This window comes from Corvus hawaiiensis, chromosome 7 (assembly GCF_020740725.1).
Source record: "Corvus hawaiiensis isolate bCorHaw1 chromosome 7, bCorHaw1.pri.cur, whole genome shotgun sequence".
NCBI classification, from domain to species: Eukaryota; Metazoa; Chordata; class Aves; order Passeriformes; family Corvidae; genus Corvus; species Corvus hawaiiensis.
Genome location: NC_063219.1, coordinates 20951174 through 20974775, shown reverse-complemented (window position 1 = coordinate 20974775; position 23602 = coordinate 20951174). Strand labels below are relative to the sequence as shown.

At 37.6% G+C, this 23602-nt stretch overlaps 1 protein-coding gene across 5 annotated transcripts in view; it reads right to left on the bottom strand.

The window, feature by feature from the left end:
• The window catches only part of LRP2 (LDL receptor related protein 2), a 118723-nt gene extending 96918 nt beyond the window's left edge, over positions 1–21805 (bottom strand). For all 5 annotated transcript variants that reach the window (XM_048308952.1, XM_048308953.1, XM_048308954.1 and 2 more), the window contains exons 1-4: positions 21552–21805; positions 5329–5436; positions 3213–3335; positions 663–779 (exon numbers count right to left, since the gene is read on the bottom strand). In XM_048308952.1, coding sequence (XP_048164909.1) covers positions 663–779; positions 3213–3335; positions 5329–5436; positions 21552–21645 — 442 coding nt within the window. In that variant the 5' untranslated portion in view covers positions 21646–21805. The remainder of the gene's footprint in view (positions 1–662; positions 780–3212; positions 3336–5328; positions 5437–21551) is intronic.
• Positions 21806–23602: the final 1797 nt, after the last annotated feature.

Genomic DNA, 23602 nt, shown 5'->3' with positions numbered 1-23602 from the left:
ACATGGCCTCTGTTCTGTGGCCAACTTTCCTTTCCATCAGTATTCAACCTAGGCCAGAATCTAGGGAGACTGTCACCAGACAGGCAGCCTCAACTCTGGGGAAGTTAGAGAGAAAAAAACTACTTGTCCATCTGCATTTTTTTGGCACAATGTAAACAACTTGTCTGAATACAATATGACTAAATCATCTCCACAGGAAGCTGCAGTCTAGAATACAAATGCTTTTGAGAGGACCAAATCTCCTCAAATAAGTCACCTGGAGTAAAATTTTGCTTTTCTGTACAGGTTATAACTACTACTGATTTCATATGGAGTATGCAAAAAGAATATGAAAGAATTTGGCAGTTAGCTCCAAGTGTCCCAAAGCTATAAGCCAATTAAACATGGTTGCTTCTTTACTGTGCAATATTAATTATCTTTCAGACAACAAGAAACAGTATGACCTGTTCCTGTAGTGGCAGTTTGCACTCGAGTGCTGTGATAACAGATCTGTATCAGAACTTCAGCTCTAATACACAGAAGAATCTGAAATTAAACTCTTGCAACAAAAAGCATATTGTGGTCATCCTGTCTATCAAGAAGCCCTTTAATCTTACAAATGTATTAAAATGCCACAGAGAGCTGAAATGAAACCAGATCTCGTGCTAGGAGTTAAGACTCACGGCAGACTCTTTCATCTGTTCCATCAGTGCAGTCCTCCACTCGATCGCACCAGTACGCGCTTGGGATGCACTGTCCATTGGAACACGTGAACTGCTGGCTTGAGCATGTCCTTCCCGCTGCAACAAACAGGCACACAATCAGTCTTTCCTACCAACCAACACTTTTTTTGAGGAAAAATATTTTCCTTCCTCTTTAACTACTTCATCTTTCTCATAAATATCAGTATAACACATTCTCCCCCTGTATCTTGGTGTACTCAAGGGGGTTAAAGAACACTTGACAAGCACACGGCAGATAGCATAGCTCTGTGGGGGCTCTCGTAGCCTGCAAGGTCACTGCTTTTCTCCACAGAAGAATTGACCTCTAGGTTAAACATTACCTCCCTATAATTATTCTGCCTAAAACATTAAATTACCAATTCTCACTGATTTAAAGTTTTCTCTGTTATTTTATTTACTGGGTCAAAATCTGTCAGTAACTGTAAGTTATTCAGTCAACCAGAATGTTACAATGTAAACACAAGAGATTTGGAGGCAAGGCACTGCTTTCCAATACAGCCAGGGCCTCAAGTGTCAGGAATAGTTTGCATATATAACTTTATATATGGAGGATTGAGAATGATTATGTCTCTTCTCTTGACAGCTGTCAGTAAAAAGCAACCACATCAATTCCACTGTTCAATTCCACTTTGATTCCACTACAGCTAAATTACACTTTCAGTTCTTAGGCAAACTAATATGAATCTGTGAAGATACGGCTGAAGGGCAAGCTGACTAACTTTTCCTTCCCTCTGCCACCTGCACATTTGTTTCTTTCAAATGCATGTTATATCTCAACATCATCCCAGTCTATACACTGGCATCTTGTCATCTGCTGCTCTACAGGGGCTCTCTACGCCTTCTTCTGTCAGCAGTGTTCCCAAAATAAGATCAGCTACTGGGATATTAGTGTCATGAGGAAAAACAAGAGCAACACAGTAAAGTAAATCAACTTTCTGTATATATGACTTCCAGAGCTGTCAGCCAGTTTTTCCAAGAAAAATTTTTAACGTTTCAAGGAGGAAAATCTCTAGCTTTCCCAAACACTGAGATAAAAAGTCCTTTTAGAAGAACAAGAACAAATACCAGGAGATGACTCAAAAATGGCAGCAGCACAGTGCCACTGTGTAGATACTAACACTCATGATTAACCAGTACATGGTGAACAATGTTACAGTGACCCAGTTCAAAAGTCAAACCCAGAGCTGTTGCTCATTTTGCATTTTGTATTCACAGATTCCTTAGTTAAAATATAACCAGCAGCTGTGCTGACACCTTCTCAGAGGACGAGGGGAGCAAAAGCCAGTTAACATCATTCAGAATTATCCATCCTCAGTGGATGAGGATGGAATCAAGATACAAAAACAAAAACCAAGTCTGTGAGCAAAATCTTTCCAAAACAAATATTTTAACCTCCCCAGGGATTGGTGAGTAGCTCCAGAGCTGTTCAGTTTAAAGAAGTTATCAAAAAATTATACACACAATCAACATGAAAATAGATTGATCTTATCCTCATCACTTAAAGTAAATTTTAATACTAGAAATGGCAGAAAAAACATCCTTCAGAACACTAGAGTTGTTCTCCTGTCTAATGCAATAATGCAGAGAATGTAATTAGGTGCAGTAATCATTCAGTTCACTGTTCAACACTTTGACATGTACTTATAGCCCTTCAAATGCTTAGTCATGAAATTCTAAGCCAGAGTAACATATTTTATTTCTCTATTAATACTAAAAAAAGAGCAAAGCCCGTGGCTGTAGCAGTTAGGCTGTTAAATTATTTTCTTGATCTAAACTGTAGAGAGAACACTAAACACTTTGTTTGAAAACAGCAACTCAAACATGAATAATACACTGTTTAGCATGTTTAAAGTGAAATACCAATCAGAATTATATTCTAAGTTTAAGTTGTCCAAATGATAATTAAAGACTAGACTTTTACCATATAGCAAGACCATAGGTATTTCTGCTCTCTGAATGTGAGAAAGAACAGCTCTGGTAATTCTAAATAATAATGCTACTAAATAACACTGATGAAAATCATACAAGAATATTTATCAATGGTTGCTGATCATTGATAAGTCCTCCTGTTTTTCATACAAACAAATTTCAGAGTTATCTAGAAAGAAATAAATTTTGTTATATATGGTTCTGAGATGCCACTGTGAATTTTGTTAGCCAATGAATAAAGCCGATATAGTATTATGTCAACTTCACCATTTTTGAAATTACTAGATTTTGTATCAAGTATAAAACTAGTACACACTTTATATTTTTCTCTTTTTAATTAAAGGAAACATGAATAATTTTCAAATTTCAAGACCCGGAGATATCTTTTTAGACGTATTTTCTGTATTTTATCTACTTCAGACTTCAGATTATTTCATTTCTAGAAACACTTTTGAGAGACTTCAGTACTTACAGGCTTGTTTCTGTATGTTCTCAATATGCTGTTATGTAAATTATGTTATTTCAAAAAGCTGGTATAACACTGCAAGTTAAAATACTTACGACATTGTTGATGCTCATCTGAGCCATCTTCGCAGTCCTCTTCATCATCACAAACCCATGACTGTGGAATACATTCACCATCAGTCTGACACTGAAACTGATTTCCCTCACAGGTAGGTTGTGCTAGTGTAAGCAATGAAAAAAGATTGTCATTTCACAGACATCTGTGAAAGCGTTTTCAAAGAAAATAATTGCATAAGGGAAAAGAAGGTCTAAGGTTCATGTGTTAATGAATTGTAACTTCCATGAAGCACATGAAGCATTTAACAGAGGGGAAATTGGACCAGCAAAAGGATGCTCAAAGGCAAAATTCAGCTTAGTAAACTCCTGCATAGAATCTTGAGCTTTATATCCTCCCCTGGAGACACAAGTTCCTCTAGAAGGCAGACCCCAAAAAATTTTCAGGTTCTGAACTGCCCGCTGGCAGAGCCCCTTTTTTTCACTTCTGTGTAGAGTCACACTAGCTTCCCTAGTCTCACAAGGGGTCTGTTCAATTGCTCTCAATCCACCTCAGGTGCTTTATCCCTTGTAAGAACATGGTCTCCCAAAACAAGCTCATAATTTTTACCTGTGAATTCATGAGGCAAAAGTGAGGGTCAGATCAGAACAATCTGAATATTGTTCCAGATCCACTCTGTACTCTTCAAATAGACAAACAGGGAGCCGTCAAAGAGAAAGATCAAAATAATTGTCTGAAACTGTGTCACAGCTTACTCCATCCGCAGTTAATATCCCTGGAAGAACCACTAGTACAACATAGCCCACTAAACAGGACCCTGGTCTTGACCATCTCTGTTCTCAGGATTATGTCGTTGCAGAAATACAAGGTTAACTTGAAACACTTTGTGCTCACAGGATGATATGCAAGCACAGCTACCAATGTAACCAAAGCATTGAGGGAGAAAATTAAAACAATTTGTAGATTTAGAGTTGAAAAGTACAAAATAACATCAGTAGTAAACTAATCAGAGAGATAAAATTGATCACATACTACAGACATGCATTTCATGCATACTCTTTTAAGTCCTGCTTCAAGATCCAAAGAATAATTCTTTAGCATGATTTTAACCTCAGACCAGTTTTATACTGTTTAAAACTATCTTGCTAGGCACTGATGTGCTCCACTACCTATAGCACATTAACATATTGTTTTCAAAGGACAATTAACTCAAAAAAATGAAGCTTAATTTTCATTATTGCAATGGGACAACACCATTTTGTTTTGCCCATTTAAAGACATTCTTCACCCAGCACTACACTAGTTTTTGGAGCTAACTAAAGTGCCAAGCAACAAATCAGACTGTCAAGCTATGTCAATGGCCTCCAATTATTACATGGGTAAAGCAGCAAAGAAATAATACAGTGTGAAAAGAACAGATATAAATTATTCTTTCTCACTACCTATCAGCTGAGGGGCAAAAATTGGCCTAACCTGTAAGTGGGCTGATAATTGCACCAATCCACAAGACCTCAAAGAACACTAGAACTAAGAAGGTAAAATACAGGCAAGTTCCTGAAAACAGACTGTGGAGAGAAATTCTTCATTTTCACAGCTTTTCCATTCAGCTTGAGAGAATCTTTGTGCATGGATATTACAGTTCATATGAATAAAATGGTTGTTCGTCAGCTGCTGACACAGCACAATCAACTCTAGACAATTAAAATCAACTCTAGACAATTAAGCATGACCCTGCTTTGGGCACATTAGATATAGTTAGTTGTCCGGGGTCCGAAAAATCCAAAGATTTGGAGCACAGGTGATACTAGTGGCAGCTGTATATACATCCAATGTTCAGGATTACTGCAGTAATAGAATACAATACATTTCTACATGTACTTAGAACATTAGTCATAATATGAAACTGCATTATTGGACAGTCAGATTTTTAAGAAAAGTTTAAAGTCATGTTAGAAGCTGAGCTCTACTTGATTTTCCATCTACCAAAGCAAATGAGCTCATAGAATATGACTCAAATAGATTCTGCAGTATGTCATGACTACTAATAGTTTTCTCCCAATTCAATACTCATTCTTGTACCATAGGTACAGTGGTGCATATTGGAATCTCCTAATTTCTTGTATTACAAAGGAGTTGCTCTTTATTTGTTTCACTTACGGCAGCCAGCTTCATCTGTATCATCTGAGCAGTCTCTTGCCCCATCACACCTCCAGTCTGCAGGAATACAGCGACCATTGCCACAGCGAAACTGTCCCCGCTCACATCCTGTGGTAAAACAGGGAAACAAGCAGCTTAGCAGTGCAAGCACATAAAAACAGACAGTAAAATTCATCAACAACTCTAGTTTATCCATCACCTTGCAGCATGGAGAGAAAATAATACAAAAAATAATACAAAAGATAATACAAAAAACATTAAAAAGTATATATATATAAAGAGCTCTATATACCCAGTCAAACAAATAAAAAAAAAAGCAAAGAACCACCTTCAAATATTACAGGACATTTCCAAATAAATTGCTAGAAAATTCCAATAATTTTAGTATTTGTACTATTATACAAACAAAACAAAAAGAATTATAAAAAAGGAAAAATAACACAAACAAATCTAGAGTACATACACTACAGAAACCTATTTAGCAGGAATGTATCAATTGTAAATTCCCAAGCAGTATAGATTTTAAATAAAGGTAGGCCATCACTTTCCACATTATTTCCAGGGGCTTAGCGTGCTAAACATTAGTACTCTCCAAAGTCTATGAGGATTTAAAAACATACAATAATAATCTCCTAAGCTGATGAAGAAATCTTGTTTCAGTGGTAACTGCTTGAAAGTATAGAAAAATCTCAGTTTTGTTTTGTTTTTTAATAATGCCCTCATACTTAAAATATTTCCTCTGAAGTACAGGAAAGCATGTCTTGAGTCAAGATTTGAATAGCAAATAATTTTAAAAGAAATTAAGCTTTCAGACATTTATGGCTGATCAAAAGCTATCCTGCTGTCATTCTCTCCTGCTTGATCTACTAAGGATTAAGACCTGATAAAGAAGCATTCATTCCCAGGTGTAAATACAGCTGGATCAGGCCTTTATTAGAGTCAACTAATGAAATCCCCCGTCCGTAGGAAAGAGAAAAGGCACAGTTTATGGCCTTTCATTGTGACTACAGCCTCATAAAAAGGGAGTGAACAGTTTTATAGATCCTCAAAACAATGAGCTACAACATAATTAGGTTCAACAGACCTCTGTTTCATGTTAATCTGTTGTCAGCACCTCAGAGAGGGGAACACTGAAAAAACGTGAGGTAGTAGCAAAGTCCAACTCTGAAGGAAAGAAAATCCTGTTTCTTGATTTAATTAATAACCATATGATAAAATTGCATCTTTCAATTATTCTGAATGATTTGTCCAGAGAAGATAACCTCAGTATACATAAAGCACAACCACCTACTTCGTGAATTCATAATGACATAAATAACATGCTACCTAACTTTCATGTAAAACCAGGCATATCAACACTGTCACATAAACACAGTTAAGTGATGTATTCCTTAGGGATATAGGCAAGCTACTTTATGCAAGGAATGTTCAAATCTGATTGTCTGGTAGTGACACCCTGATTTATAATGTATCCTGCAAATGGTCAAAAATTTCACTTGGATAAATGGTGGTACGGAGTGGTACAGGAGTATGTTCACCCAAATACCTTCTATAGACTAATGCATGATGGTGGTTGGTGGTGCAGGTCTGGGGTTGGTGGTGCAGGTCTCTTATCAACTACCTTTAAAACACAACAACCTCCCTTGCAAAAATGCCCTGAAGGAATGTACAAGTTCACTCTGGAATCCCAGGCCCTCTCCCTGAATTTTGCCCTACAAAGCAACATTTTCATATGAGATTAGCAGTTAAAGCTCTAAAAACACAACATATAACCCACCATTTATCAATTGCAATTACTATGCAAAACAAAAACTGAATCTCCTTGTGTATTTAGTACATTATTGCTATTCAAAAATATTCAGTCACTTACTTAAAAAAAGAAGTTACAATATAGGATTAAATCTGCATCCACATGATTAGGATTTTTAATGAAACATGCTTATAAACAGGCAATATGAGCAATTTGTATATTATTTCTAAATAATAACTAGCTAAAAAAAATTCAAGCACTATGTACAACAATTTATTTTGGCTATCTTGTACTAAGTTCTTATCATTAAAACGTACCCTTATAGTGATTAAAATGAGGTGATAACACTGATTAACTTTTTAAAAAACAGTATAAACACAGCAGTCTTTGTACAGTATCAGAAATGGTAACTGAATGTTAACAGAGAACCTGCAAGCCACACAGTTCTGCTACACTCTATAATACTTTTCAGAATTATAATTTAAGATGCTCACACCTACATACAGTAAGCACCGTATCAATGTCCATTTATACAATTCTTCAGCAGACCTGTTATCGTTCATTTAATTATGGCATTAAGCTTTACAATGTTATCTGCTGTGCTTATTTACAACTGAAGGCAAAGAGCTCTGAAACACCTACAAGTATTATGAAAGACTAATACTTCAATTATCACTGTTCTATATCTTCTTTAGAACAAAGAAAATCACCTAGCTGATAATTGTGTAAATTCATTAAAAAAACAATCTTCGAAAATCAGTAATATGAAAGAAGTAAAAGTGATCTGCAGTATCAAAGGCACTTCTCACAAAGATTCTAAGAAGCTTGTGTTTCTTCTGTGAGCAAAAACAATTCTAACTTTGATAAAGGAGAAAGTAATCAGGGGAAAAATGCATGATTACAAAGTTACTGCTACAAATACCCAGGAGAAATATCCAGAATGAAAGAAAAATAACCATGTCAGCAATAACCAGATTTGGTATATTCTATGCAATGTGAGCCTGCAGCACCTGGGCTTCAGCAAGAGCAGGAACTGTCAGAAAACAAGGAGTATAAGCTTGTTTATTGATACTATTTGAAGCCTCAATTCACTGAAGAATTAGTCATTAGTAATTTTACGGAAGGTTTTCCTTTCAATAAATTTTTGTGGGGTTTTTTTAATGGTAAGGTGGCTCAATAATCATTAATACTAATAAGCTAATTTCCATAGAAATTCAGATTTACTCTGACAAATACTGATAAAACCAGGCACTTTTTTGAGGTAAACAGAATCCTATTAGCAAGATTCCTGAAGGAAATAACCACTGAGTTTAAAAACAAACAATAAAGTAATCAGCCTTAACTTCATGCTTAAAATTTGTTAATAGAACAGAATTTGGGTGACTTCTGAAAGTTCAGTTTTCAGAAATGATTGAATTTTTGGTGTTGCTCTACCATTACTATAATTCAGTTTTAGTCTTCTGACTGTGATTGAAGCACTACTAAATTATGGGCTAAAAAAATGCACAGCAGACCTTAGGAATCACAACAGAACATATATATATAAAAAAGAATCTCTGGGCATTAACAAAAATAATTTTGAAAGGTAAAATCTGCTTCTAATGCTTGATATTCACGAAAACACCAAAGAAATAACAAATATATTATATTGTCTTTAATATAAACCAGTCTAATACTGAATGCAAAGCAAAGATCAGAAGCATCACTGGAAAAAATGTAGACCAAAGTGCTATTTCTAAAGTTCTTGTTGTTCCTGTTAGACTTACTATCTTGGGGCTTCATGCTAACTTTGTCACTGGACTTTATATTGTTCTCTGTGTCTGGGATTCTCTTGTAAGAGACTCTCAGTGGATGTTTAAGATTCAGAATTTGCTCAGGTAAAACAAGAAGGCTTACATTACTAGCTCTGGGAAAGCTGCTTGCAGAAAGGTTATGTCAGGTAGTCGTTTTCCACTGGAATAGAACAACATAGTAGTGGTTTTATCAGAGTAAAGATTGAGCAAATTGCTAACTAAACAAAATACTTCCTTTCACTTTTAATTTATTCAAAATAAGCGCATCTTCTACCACTATTCACCTTATTTTCTGCAACAATTGTTGCCTGTATATGAATGAAGTACCCTATGGTAAACCACTGTCAAAGACAAACCCCACTGCTACTAGAGGATGGTCGACAACCTTCACACCACTAATGAATGTTACTCAATGTCACATTAAGTGACAGGGAATTCCAGCAGAAGAGTGAGAGGTTAATAGCATCACGAATTTCACAGCACAGTGCTTTAACCCCTAGGGCTACAGTCTTCAACAGGAAGGCAGTCCATTACACCCTCTCTACCTTCACTGGGCTTCACTTGTCCCCAGGTTTGTGTAGGAACATTTAGCTTCAGAATTAAAGCTAAAATTCAAACCAGAAGGTTATGTTTGGCTTATAATAGAATCAAATCAGCCTTACTCTCCACCCCTCTGCATTACTTTTGACTCCTTGCAGTTCCTCCCAGAACAGTTCTAGTCTTTTGTGTTCTTTTCACACATTTTCCACCTGGTCATTTAACCTTGAAGTCCCTCACATGTTTAACTCTGACAACAAATCTTCTGAATTACATTTGTCATCCACAGATTAAGGGCCATGACTGTTCATTCTGATTATACAGAATAGGCCAAAATTCGTTCTTCCTTCCTTGTACCCACAATGCCTTTGAGAGCTGCTAACACTTCTTTAGCAGCTAAGCCTGAATGAAGAATTTAAAGTAATGAGGAATGTATTAAGTCCAGGGTATATTGTACCACTCTCAAACTGTCCACTCAAAAATCAAACTTACACTGCTGCAATTACTTTACACTTCAGGAATCAAATCCCTCAACAGATTTATTTGCATTTAAAAGAGTAATGTTCTTCAAGGCAATATTTTTTCAGCTGAATAGTTCCACTTGTAATACATCTCCAGGCTTTCAACAAGTAAATGCAAACACACTGAGCATTACAAATGTCTTCGACATAAAATTTACAAATAGAAAAATAAGTGACAAGCTCTCTTTCTCCCTGCCTTCCAAAAAAGGGTACTTTCTTTCCCATTTGGCCCCAAACAGAGCAGCCCATTCTAGGGGCCTTGCAGGTAAAAGAATCCTGGAGAATCGCCTTCCATACACTTTGATGTCAGATTTTTGCCGAGCTTAATTACATGTCAAACAGCCTGAGGTTTTGGCATGCTCAAGGAGGGAAGGCTGAACCTCTGAGAATTCCATCTCTGTTCCCCCTCACTAATGTAGAAAGAAGTGAAATCCAAAGTTTAGGAAAAACCTTAGCTTATTTTCAAATAATGCCCTATGACACTGAGGAGCAGTAGTCAGCTAGCAATTATAACAGCAGAATGAACAAATATTATTTAATATATAAGAAAAATAGAGTCTGATGAAATTATGCTAACTTCCATATACCTCGAGATGATATTTAACCTTCAGTCTATCTACAGTCTTTAAACTTCATTATATTTAATACAAACTGTGCAGATTTAAAAAAAAAAACAACATAGATCACACAAACATTTATAGGTATTACTGTCCCACAGTATTACACAAAGCAGTAAAAGATTTACCTGCAGTTTTCAAGCCCTTGCAACACGAACCATCTTTTGTACCTATGTGTCTCTAAATTAGATTAAAGAAATAATTTTTACTGACAATATCAACAAAAAGACAGTACAAATGTACATCTGCACCCACTTCACATGACTGCAAGACCTTTGTAGACAGATTGATAAGAAAACAGAGGACTAGTCAAGGGACAATCTGATGCAGAAAAGCTGAAGTGCCAGAGAGACAGCAATACATTGTCAGTAGGGAAGTGTAGTATTTCTTTTACTGAATTATCATCCGATTGCATATAACAAGATTATTATTAGTAAAATAGCATCTACAGACTCAGCAGCTGATCAAGAACTCCTTGTGCCTTGCACCATACAATCATGTAACAAAAAGGACCATGCCCTAGGTAGTTTGCAGCATAAAGATGACATGCTCTTGAACTCCCAGGGGTGCCCCGATGCCAAGAGGCCAAATGGCCCTGCTCTTCCCTTCACCAACACGCATTCACATTCTATTTTTAATCTGTTAGCACTCAAAGTCACCATACATGAGAGGCACACTGCTTTGCTGGTATGTTTATCAGACAGTACAAGAAACATTTTGATTATTTGAGGGTGGGAGGCAGGGGACATTGGTGGAAGTGATAAAGGACTGAACTTGGAGCAACTGATCCTGTTCTTCACCAGTACTAGCTGGACTTATTTTTGAGTAAACCACATTCTGTGTTCAGCAGAATGACAGGTATCAGAAGCTGTAATAAGTGGGTTCTACTCTGACAGGTAAGATCCAATATCAACATTTGAAATTTTTACTCAACTGATTTTTTTTTTAAAAGCATTTTAAAATTCAAGACCAAAAGTGAAACTATTGTCTTTCATTATGGACTTGGAAATACCATGTTTCTCTGCAGCATCAGCAGATTTTTATGGTTTGCCTTTACTTGCCAAGCAGGAAAAACACCCAGCAAAATCTACATTATATTATGTGCTTTGTATCTCCATGTTCTTGCACATACAAATACTTCTCGACTAAAGCAATTGTTAAAACTAAAGCATCAAATATCATTTTAATAATGCTCACATGCAAAATCTTTGATAAAAATACTTTAAATAATTGTATTCAAAGTTAAACTATTTGTTTTCAGTTAATAGTTACAAAAGGACTATAGATTAATTTCTGCTAATGCCTCAACATAAATACAAGAATTAAAGAAATTAAGGATTTTAATCTACTGAAACTAAGCAGGAAAGCTTTCCTGCAAAGAAAAAATGGTTCAAGTCTCCTGCAGACAAGTTCAAAGGAATGACACTGTAAATGCTTCCTAGCAACATTAAAGATATTCATAATCCTCATCCTCATTACCTTACTTCAGCTTTATTAATTGAAAAAGCAGCAAATGCAAACAGCCTGATAAAAATAGAAATGGTTTATTAATTAGTTCTTAACAAATCTATTCAATTTTATTTTTTTCAAGTATAAGCCTGAACCAATAATAAAGAGAACAAGATCCTAATTTTTTGATATACCAAATATGGACCTCCCAGGAAAAAAAAAAAGTCCCAGTTTTAATTTTTTTCTTAAAGCTCTTGTATTCAGAAAAAAATAACAATGGTTTCCACATTACCACTTCCAAATCAATTATTCTGGGAAAAGTAAAAAAAAAAAAAAAAAAAAAAAAAAAAAAAAAATTCAAGATATTCAGTCTTTTTAAGTTATCCACACTGATCTCACTGATCTTAATTGTAAAAAACCTTCTAAATTTAAAACCATGACAGTTTATTTATCATACATGCTCATAAACAGTACATATCCATACTATGTACCTTTTCCATCATACAGTACTACAAACAAAATAATAAAAATTAAGTTCCTTTACAATCTTGCTTCAACTCACACACTTTTTTAAAGCAACAAATAAACTTTTACTATCTTTTTAGTCCTACAACAAGGCAGGAATAAGAAATAATCCTTTTAAGCAAGGGCTAATTCTAATAGACAGGAGGTGATACTCCTTTCTACTGATAAAGTAAATATTCTTTATATTGAACAGACCAGGTTCCTTCTTTCATTTAAGTCACTGACAAATTTCTTGTACTTCAGTGATAACTGAGGGTCAGCCATTAATTTTTCTTAGACACTTTCTTTAATCTAAACTGTATATAAAGTATTTTCCAGGAGGACACTAACAAAAACTATTTGTACTCCTTAAAGATTTTAGTAAAATTATTATCTGTATGGCCAAATTCACGAGAACCAGTACTTGCAGTGCAGCTGAAAGATTAGCCTTCTCAACATAAAAATGTCTTTCAGACATTATATGTAAAGAACATGTTCTGCCTTAAATTGGATAACCCCAACCAGTTGTCTTGACATTAGGTGTCTTAATCCACATAAATCTGTTGTGATTGTGTTAGCTGGGGAAGTGAAGCAAGCACTGTGGATCTCTAGGGAAGCATACATACCCCAGCTCTCCTAAATCTCAGTAGCTTCTTTTTCATGAATGGCACATTAAGTATGCAAAAATCTGTTCTAATTGACCATATGACAAAAAGAGGAAGAAGAACAGGCAAACACAGTAGAAAAAAAGACACCCTCAGTTACTCACAGAAGGAAGCATCCCAAGCATTTTCATAAGAATGAACATTGCTAATGGCCCCAAGGCTGCTGTAGAATAGCAACTGGGTAACAGAAGGTGGGGGAAAATATGAGCAAAAGAGGAAAGTCTTCAAGACTGGGAAGTATTTACAACTACACAGTGTGTGGAAAGTGAAAAAAAAAAAGTGCTTAAACAACTTAGAGAGAACAGGTACAATACATATATCACTTCGAAAGTCAGACAGATGCAGTAGCAGATGATAAAACAACCTCTCAGGAAGCTTTTCTCATTTTGAGAGCTGTACAGTTTTTTAAATAAATTTTCCAACCAATGTGCAGTTCTTTCTCAAAATTAGATCGCATGCTGAGATGATGACCTGCATTCAATTTTGTCATGCTCTCCTAAAAGCTGATGCGTCATTGCAGCGCTAGGAACTGGCCTCAGTAAGAGCCTTCCTGCGCAGTTCGTGACAGTGAAATCGTGTCATTTTTGTATTTCTTTTCTGTATCATTGCTAGAATGGAAATGGCTGTGCAACATGTAACATTTTGCTAAATTATAAACCTTACCATAATTTTATATTACAAGTTGTTAAATGAAAAATGAAACCTGCTGTGCAAAAAATAAACCACTTTGCCTTACAGATAATAAACACGGTAAGTGCAAAAAATAAAAGCCGTTTCTATCTTCCCACCACAGAACCCATATCCACCCAAAGCTTCACAGGCCACTAGTCATTTTGCACAAATTTCAAAAATTGCAATAGTTACTCACTGCAAACCAAAACTGTGGGAACATTGTCAGAAAAGCAGAACTGACGTGTCAGTACAGAATAGATAGACCACATGCTACAAGCACCCAGTGTGTCTAGACAGACATTCTAATGCTGCTTACTACTGCCCATGACACTGGGAACTACATATATTCCTTCGGATGCATTGACACATCACATTTCTCCCTTATTCAGTAGTGACCCTTTTTCAGTTAGTAGCTAGTGGCTGGTCATTCCTTATCAAGCTTCCTGAAAAGGAAATTCTGTATGTCAAGGCCGGCCTGAGTAAATGAAGGATCATAGAATCATAGAACGGTTTGGGTTGGAAGGGGCCTTAAAGATCATCTAGTTCCAAATCCCCTGCCAGGATCACCTGAACTGAAGCAACAATGTGGTCCGATGTGCTCACACAAAATGCAGTTCTATCTTAAAGGACTTGGAAATGAACAATAAGAATGAAATCATCCTTTGGCTGTTTCATGTCTAAGTGTAGCATATTTTCGTTATAGTTTTTAGTTTAAAAAATAATTTTAAAAATCCTTTTATGCAATAGCAATACTAATAAGTGTGCCATATTAAAAAGACAGTCCTTGAATTCATCAGAAGAAGATAAATACAAGAAATACCATCTTCTCCTGAAACATTACTCTTCCTGTCAACCCCAGTGGAAGCATTTTACTTTTATTTTCCCTAAGCATCCAAATTCTATAACTCTCAGATTTATTCATCCACTTTGACTTTTTAAGGATGCTTGATTCTGCTGTGACTTCTCTTCATTGGTGGCTGCTGGGCACAATATTGTAAGTAATTCTTTACATTACATTAGCTAGCTAGTCTAAGCAGCATGTCAGACACAGAGGTTAACAGTAAGGATGAACTTCTCTAGCCTGTATAGCTGCATAAGCCCACAGTTGCTACATCGTTGGAAACACAAAAGCATGCACGTACTCCACACTATATCCTTACATCCAGAAACAAGCACAAAAAACTACAGGAAAGCCATACACTGTCTCCCAAGGATCTCAATGGTAACACACAATATACAAATAACATTGCTCAGAGGACTGCAGGCATTTGTCTGCAGGCCTGCAACCTTTAACTTGTAATCCCTTCCTCATAGCAATACTTTTCCATCAGTCTTTCACAAGGTCTGCTAGGAGACAATTGCAACCACAACTGTTATATTGCTGTTTAGAGTCAGTACCTCCACATAGGTTGTTTAAAGACAAGATTTTTCCTTTAACAGGGTGATCATTTGGGCCTCTCCCTTCCTGAACTGCCTTGCAGGATTTAAGTCTCTGAGAATTCTTAACTCCTATTAGAAAAAGTTGCATAGGCCAAGAATTAAAAAGTTTTGCACTTATTTTCAGTGGGGCTTTAAAGTGCATTCTGTGTCTGACTTCATACAGAAAATTAGTAACTGCAGAGCTAACAAACACAGCTCAAATATTCTTATGGAAGACACCACAGACTTTGTCACTCATTTCAGACAAACTGGAGTTTGTTTCACATGAAATGGTTTTTAAAAGTATTAGACCTTGCAGTAGTAAAAGTAATTTTTATTAATACAGCTAGAAGGCCAACAAGAACTGCAGCAACATTCCATCTGATTGGTTATCATCCAATGCACTTATTACATTGCAGGTTGAGAACAGCCCTACAACTCTGCTCAAAAGTGAACATGTGAGCAGCCTCATTCAAGTCAAGCCATCTGTTTACACAAGACACCTTTACAAAAGGGTTTCCAGCAGCGCTAACACTTGTTCACCCTAGCCCTCACAGGACTACTCTTGTTACCAGCATGGTAAGGTTTTTAGCAGTAGCATTAGACAGTGGTTGCATGGCCAGCCCTGACTTACCATAGGAAAACAGAGTGTGTCTTTCTCACCCTCCTTCAAACACCTCTCCTCGTACTTGCTGCCAAGGTTCCCTTTCTTTTCCAAACTCCAGTAACTACCAGGCCCTTCTGCATGCTGCTCAAAAATCACTAAGCTATAATTCCATAGGCCTGGTTTAATTCTCCCACAGTGAAAACAGCTCAGAGAAGGTCCAATGAGCAGTGGCACAAAGCAAGTACCAACAACTCAAGGTTGTCAGCAACACGGGCATGGGACATTGGAAAAGAGAGGGAAGATGAGTGGGGGCATCCTGCTTCCAGGAGCGGTGAACTAACCATTCACATGGCTCATCACTTCTCATGAAACTGTACCCTCAGATGACAAGGTGTGACAAGGGCTTGATCAGATCAAAATGGGTATTGAATGATATGAACTTTACATAGTAGATTTCCTTCTTTGGGACAAATCTGGGAAGGGTTATTTATACATGGCTGTATTCCAGTTCTGCAGACCTTATACTTCCTCAATGTAAACTGAACTTTCTATGGTATAAGAGTTGATAATGTGTACCATGGTTTCTGAAGATAAAAAACATTACCTAGGTTCTAAATACATCAGTGAATGTATCAGTTCCTGGGATATCTTGTGGACTACGCCTTCTGGTTTTTTTTAAGAGATGCCACAGCGCAAAACTAAACCCCCGGCCTTCTTGCTCCACAAAAGCATGACTCTGCAATCCCTGTTAAAGGGAGTCCCAGTTGGAATGGCCCCCCATTCTCTGACTTGACTCAGCAGGGTGTAGTATCATGACCTGCCTGTGCAGAAAAATAATTGGGCAGACACACTGCTGCTGTAAACAGTGCCCTTTTGCTGAAGATCTGACTTCTTAATTGTAAAATGAAGGCAACTTATTCATGTTTAAATTATAAAATAGAACAGGTCATAGAACCATTTCAGTCAACTTTTATATGTCATTTCATTAATCCAAAACAAAACTTTTAACAGTGATCCTTAGATCTCTAATCCACTTTAAGCATTGCAAAACAAAGAAAACATTAAAACCCTTGAAACCAACAGTAAAAGCTTAAGGAATACACTAAAGGCTATCCATTTCATTCAACAGTTCTATGCTTACTTATTAAACTTCATTTTTTAAACTGCTCTATATGTGTACTGAGTTGAGGGAGCAAAAAGTTGTTTAAAAAATTAATGTCATCATAACAAAATGGACTTCAAAATTAACCTCAAACAACAAAAAGCTATTTAAAGAGATGTTTGCTCTTCACTGAATCATATTTTCTGTCTTAGATCAGTACAACTCAGGCTAATTTCTTTAAAATTAAAGGAATAGCACTGGGTTTCTCAGAAGAAACCTTGTTATTCTTTCATCTAGAAACAGCTCAAGGTATTTTTAAGAATTGTGTATTACTATCAAATTATGTAAAGAAGCGCTTCAGTTTTAAATATTTTAAAAACAGCTCTTTTATCTGCCACAATCAGTGTAAGCTATTAAAAAGAAACTGAAAACTTATTATTATCATCACTAATTAGTCACAGTGGAATAAAAACATCCACTTCTCTTTAAATAGACAATAGATCCTTAATTAGAAGGAACATTTAATGTTTTTCAACAATGACAACCTCTAGAAAGTGTTACTTCCTTTGAAACATCCAAAGTACTATATGGTTCCAGTATGGTTTAAGTAGAGCTCTGGAAGAGGAGATACAATTACTGCTTTAAAAAGTGATAGTACAGTGTAATTCAAGTTACATATTTGTCTATCTGAAAAGTTATCACAACCCCTCAGATCTAAAAGTAAGTATTGTAGAAGACTGAATGGCTTCAGTATACATAGATAAAATAAACTATGCCTACAATGTGCCTGCTTACTGCTCAATTAAAAAGAAGAGTATTCAGATTTTAAAAAACAGTTCTTGCTGGAAGAATCACCAGGTTCAGTGTTAAAGAATGAGAAGTTAAGAGTGCAAGAAGGCGTATGGAGGGGAAAGGCTTCAAACAGTGCAGCTGATTTCAAGTCAATCCAGGAAGCCCAAAAGGAAAAGAATTAAAAGGCTGTAATGAAATTGCAGTCTACCTTTCCCCCAAATGAATCTTTGCTATTTCCTGCAAAACACATGGCAAGTAAATCTGGATTAAAGTAGGATTTCATAGCTCAAATTTCCAATCAGCTCAATATATGAAAGAAGGTTTTGGTTTGTCTTACAGGGAAATAGAAGCGTCATACACATCACATATTTATCTTAGTTGAAATCTCCTTGGATGCTCTGTGTCTGTTTGTCTTCACTCTTGTAGCTTAATTATTTACTGTAATTCTAGCACTTGGCATAGAACCTAAATCTAACCAGGTGTCATCCAATTACTCCTTTCAATTTTTAACTAAAATTCTAGGGTTTGACCCATTCTTTGCTTTAGCTGATTACTCTGCAAATACCTGATACGCTTTACTGAACAGAATACAGAAAAAGAGTGAATTATTAAGAAAATTCAAGAGATGTACTAGAAGTGGGCTATTCATTAAAAAGAACAAAGAAAAAAAAAAACAAAACCCCTGTTAGTGCACAGAAAAACTCATTAAAATGTGAGAAGACTATATAACATGTTTCACTGACAGGTACTTCTGAATTGTCAGGCCTCAGGAAGTAAACCAGTTTAGAAGCCAGGTAGATGGACACTCAGTGCAATTTTTGCTCTTGATTTTGTGTGAGTACTTCTCCAAGAGAAACCAAGAAAATTGTACCAGCGCAGGATTATGAACACTGAAGCCCAAAGGTCATGCAGAAAACCCAGTAAATTGTATGTCAGGATTGCATTGGTATATTCATATTTCTTGCCATCCTTTTTCCCTTCTCATTACTTCCAAATCCTCAGTTCCCAGTCACTCAAGTCTTCAAACACTAGGTCTTGGCAGGAGTGGAATCTTACAGCCAGGCTTCTCTGTCATTTAAAAGTGCACAGTTCTGTACAAGGAAGTATGAATAGTGACTCTGGCCTGTCGCCTCTAGCAACGTCACTGTACATCATCCTACAGACAAATTAAATAGTTTTGAGTGAAGAAAATGTCTAAAAAACACTGAATTATTAATTTGGAGATTGAACTATTACAATGCCTGATGGAAAAGCATGTTTCTCCATGACTTCTAGAAAGAGCTGCTGTACCTCTTCTCTACTTGGTCTTACCATACCAATTTCTTAATGGCCTGCCACACTGCATGCTAATGTTTCAGATTTTTGATATATCTTATCACACCATATGCATTCATTCTTAGAATAGCCTTCATTCTCAGACTAATAGAGACCTCATAAAGGTAGTCATATTTGCCTGGGATGTATCAAGGTGATGATTCATCATTGCAGAGACTTAGGATAACAAATCAAATTTGGTGAACTAACATCCATCCATTGTCTCTAGTTTATGACTGAGTGTGAAGCACTTCGATATTCCTCAAAACAAACACGAACAATAGTCCTGTGATGCTCCTGCTTGACACTACCTTCATTTAACAATTTTTTTAGAATCCAGTTACACTTTTTTCTGACAACAATTACTCCACACACAACAAGACTTACAGAGTAAAGGTTGGAGAAACAGGCCCTGTACTGCGGGCAATTACAAAATACAGCATTTTTATTCCATTTATGAGCACTATGTTTACTCCCAGTAAAACTAGAATTAGGTAAATCAAGGAAGAGTACTATCATTTGAGCAAGTGCTTAGGTGAAATACTCCTAGAAGCATCCATCTTATATTGGGAACACTCAGATATTGCCAACAAAAATCTCAAAAAACATCAGTGAAGCACCTTTGAAAATACTGAGGATTAGGCAAGATAATAGGTTTTCACCATTTTCCTTCTAAGGCTTGGGATTGCTTTCATGGTTCTCCAAATTTTCTTTTTAAAATAAGTTTCTGACATGATCTCAACATTCAAGGAACTGGAACTTAAGCTTACCAAATACTTCACTATCATAATCACAGTGCAGGCAAAATTGCTATCCAGGTATTTTGCTAGTATCAGACACCCATTACCAAAAGTATACTGCTTGATTTCCACAGTTATTCTACTGTGGATGCAGCGGGGGAGGGAAGAATGGGAGAAAGAGGGGGAGGAACACCATAAAAGTAAAAAACTTCTGTACTTCCACTACCTATGGATACTAGTTCAAAGCTTCTCTCTGCTTATTCTGTCATGGAATTTATCAGATACTTTCTGGACAATCACAAGCAGCTGTAGAACAAAAAAAAAAAATTTTTGATCTGCACTGCAGCTTCCATTCTGTCCAATGTAAAATAATAGTGCATAGCATTAATTCTGACCAGTGTGATCTCCTTGGCTGGAGTTTTTGCAGGTCTCCTGCTGCACATTAGCTGTCTCTTATTTCCCTGTTCATAAGTGGGAGCTGCTAGCAGCAGTTGCTGTATAATTACTTAGTTGATTCTGTCTAAGGAGCTTAAACTAAGAGTTGAGCAAAGAAAGCAGATTAACAATTTGAACACACACGTAATACACAGGCACACACAGAACCAGCAGGACTGCAGGTCAATACACGGGGTGGAGGAAATGCACTTCAGCCACTCTTGCTCCAACAAGACAGGCTTGATTTTCAATGCAAGGCAAATAAACAGCGTGAAGAAGGAGAAGGCAAGAAGAGAGGCTGCAGTCACAGGCCGGGGAGAGGACTTGGGCACACGGCTACTCCATCCCCAGCAGCCAGATTAGTACCGGAGGAGAGGCACTCAGCCTGCTCTGCCAGTCACATGCTCCTAGATGTCGCCTAGCAACAGTAAAGCCCAGAGAAAAAGTTCTCCCTCTCTCAACTTCAAATCTGCGTCTGAGACCGACTGAGGGGAGCTTATTGTGCTCTAACTAAGCATCTGTTTCTTTCTTATAGCCTTCTGTAAATGACTGCATATACCACACGTACGCAAGCATGTCCACGCATAACCCCCATCCCCCGGCCCAACCTGTCTACGTGCAAGTGCTGCAGCCTGTGCACGCCTCACCAAAAACAACTCTAGGTACAATTTTAGTGGTCACCAAACCAGCTCTAGGAATGCAGGTGAACTCTGCTCTGCAAAATCACCCGTATTTCAGTCGCAAGAAAAGCACAAAGATCGCAAGGAAAAAATGTAAAACGTCTGGGGTGATTTTTTTTTTTTTTTTTTTTTTTTTTTTCCCTTATTCACAGTCAGTAATCAGGACTCAATCACAGAAAAAACTGCCTGCTTGCATTTCTGTAAAACCGTGAGTTTAGACCGTGGAGTTGCAAAGTCTGAGATGTCCCTCAAAATTTAGCCACATTTGTGTGTTGCTGTCTTACACAAATAGAAAAAAAAAAAAAGTTTGTACAAACCAGAAAAACAATCAAAGGAAGCATACTAGGATAATTTAAAACCAAGATGAAGTGAAGCTAAAGAGCCGATGGTGTTTGCAGTGCTTTTAAGGCACTATTCCTTTTCCACAACAGAAACCGACTCCACCAAATGACTCCTGGAAAGAGCCAGCTGTCTCCCCTAGCTATTGGAAAGACCTCCTTGAATCAGCGCCCGTTAACCCTCTACTTTCAGGAACTTCGGTCTTTTTCTTACAGAAGTCCCCGGAGTAGGGATGTGCTCCTTGCGGTGCAAGTCCCATTCCGGAGAGGCTGGAGCATAGCGCTTACCTTGGCAACTGCCCTGCATTATGCATGCAGCGAATAATATGAGCAGTTTGCAAGCAGTTGCTGCTCTTCCATCCATCCGATGGTGAGGTCCCATTTGGGCTGGGATGCTCCAGCTTCCTCAGAAGCTGGCTCCTGGACTCCGGGGTGCTGATCTGCACAGCAGCAGCACAAGGACCCTGGTGTCTTTTTCTTATCCTGCTAGTTGCAGAAGAAAGGCGTGTTCGCCTGTTGAGACATCGCGTTTTCTATAAACTCCCACCCTCCAGACATTGCATAAAGCTCTTTATACCCGGCGGCCCCGGAACTAGCATGAGGGAATCAGGCACTGCTCCAGGCCCTGCAGCCACAGGCTGCCTCTGCCCCTCCTTCCACACTTCGCAGGATAGCCAAGATGCTTCCAAGACTCTACACTTTGCAGACTTTGTTTCAGAGTCCACTGGCGCTGTATTTAATGTGCTTGTGTATTTTGAGTAGTTCCTAGAATTGCAGGTGGCAAGTGAAATGTGTCACAAGTTTTAGTGCCCCAAAGGCATGCTCCAAACGAGAAAAAGTTTTTTTGATAACTCTGAAAAAAAATCTAACATCTACTCACCAATGCAGAGGTAAAGCTTAAAACTTAGTACTCCTCACATAAAACCTATGAAAGGAAAACTGTAGGGATGAAACTTACTTTTGCACTTTCTCAGCAGATAAAATCAGTTTGGTAAAGTGCTTTGGCTGTGAATTCTAAATATGTCAGCTGGAGACACTCTCCTTTAGTTCTAACTCTCCAACAGTGTGTGCAACACACAAAGAAATATCTCCCTGTGTTTTACTGCTGCCATTTCAGGAACCATATACCCACTAACAAGGGAAGAGCAGTATGTAGGATCACAGGAGAAAGATAAAGATACCCTAATACTTCAGGCTGGAATGCAGCCTTGGTAAAAAGGACAAACATTTTGGAGGCATTGCTTGCAGGATCAGAAACATCATATATAAAGTGTGTGAAGTTAAATCATTATTTTGTTTAATATTAGCGAAAAATAGTCTTTCATGTAGAAAATTTAGTTATGCCAAGCTGTCCTTTCTTCATTTGTGTGCACACGTACACGTGCATATCAACAAGGACTACTGTGCATATAAACCATGGGAGAAGGATAGGCCTATTTGTCTTCCAAGAGGCTCTGTCAGATTAATTTTAATGACACCACCTTTATAAATACCACATATCTTTTGCATTAGCATCATGCCATGCTCATTATACTGCAATAGCTGTTTGCTGATGCTGCAACAGAACTTAAGCAATCTTTGAAACCTTAACTCTTCTTCTTTTTGCCATGGACTGCAATTGCAATAAAGGAGTAGAGGTGCCTGTATTGTTCCTGCAGAAGTTGCACAGCAACATGTTGCCGCTTATTAGCAGACTGTGATATCTTTCCAGGTCCTGTAGGACGCTAATCCCTCTAAACCTTTCCGTAAAGGCTTTCTATCTATCAAGATAGTAAAGAGGGGGGGTGGGGAGAGAAGATGTGGAGCATAGGCTTTTGCAAGGTTGTGATTTATGCAGGTTCAGGGCTGTTTGGTGTAGTGGTACGACACAGCACCGGGGTCAAGCCACAAGAAACACTGGGGGCAGATCAGAATATTCAATTAGCTTCCTGGCACCTCTGAATCACAAAGAGAGGATAAGATCTCTCCATCACAAGATCCAGAGCTGCCGGGGGAGGGGGAGACATGCCCTCTTCAAATCTCCCTCCTCCCTCCCACCCTCTCTCCTTTCACTGTAGGGGAATAGTGCCTGAAACATTCCTTTCTGCACGGAAGGTCTTTTCCTATTGTTGTTTTCTTTGTGTTTCAGTGTTGCCAACTTACTGGAATTCTTGTCGTGGTTTCACAGCAAGGCTCAGGCTGACCAAACGGAACCAGCTGCGTTTGTGTATGGGGCCGCTGCTGCTTTAATCTCCCAACAAGGCCGATGGGGAGGGAAGGCAGGATCCTCAGAGGGGAGCAAGCAGATCTCCTCTCTACAGATGGGTGCCTGCAAAGCCAACACACAGACTGAGCGTACT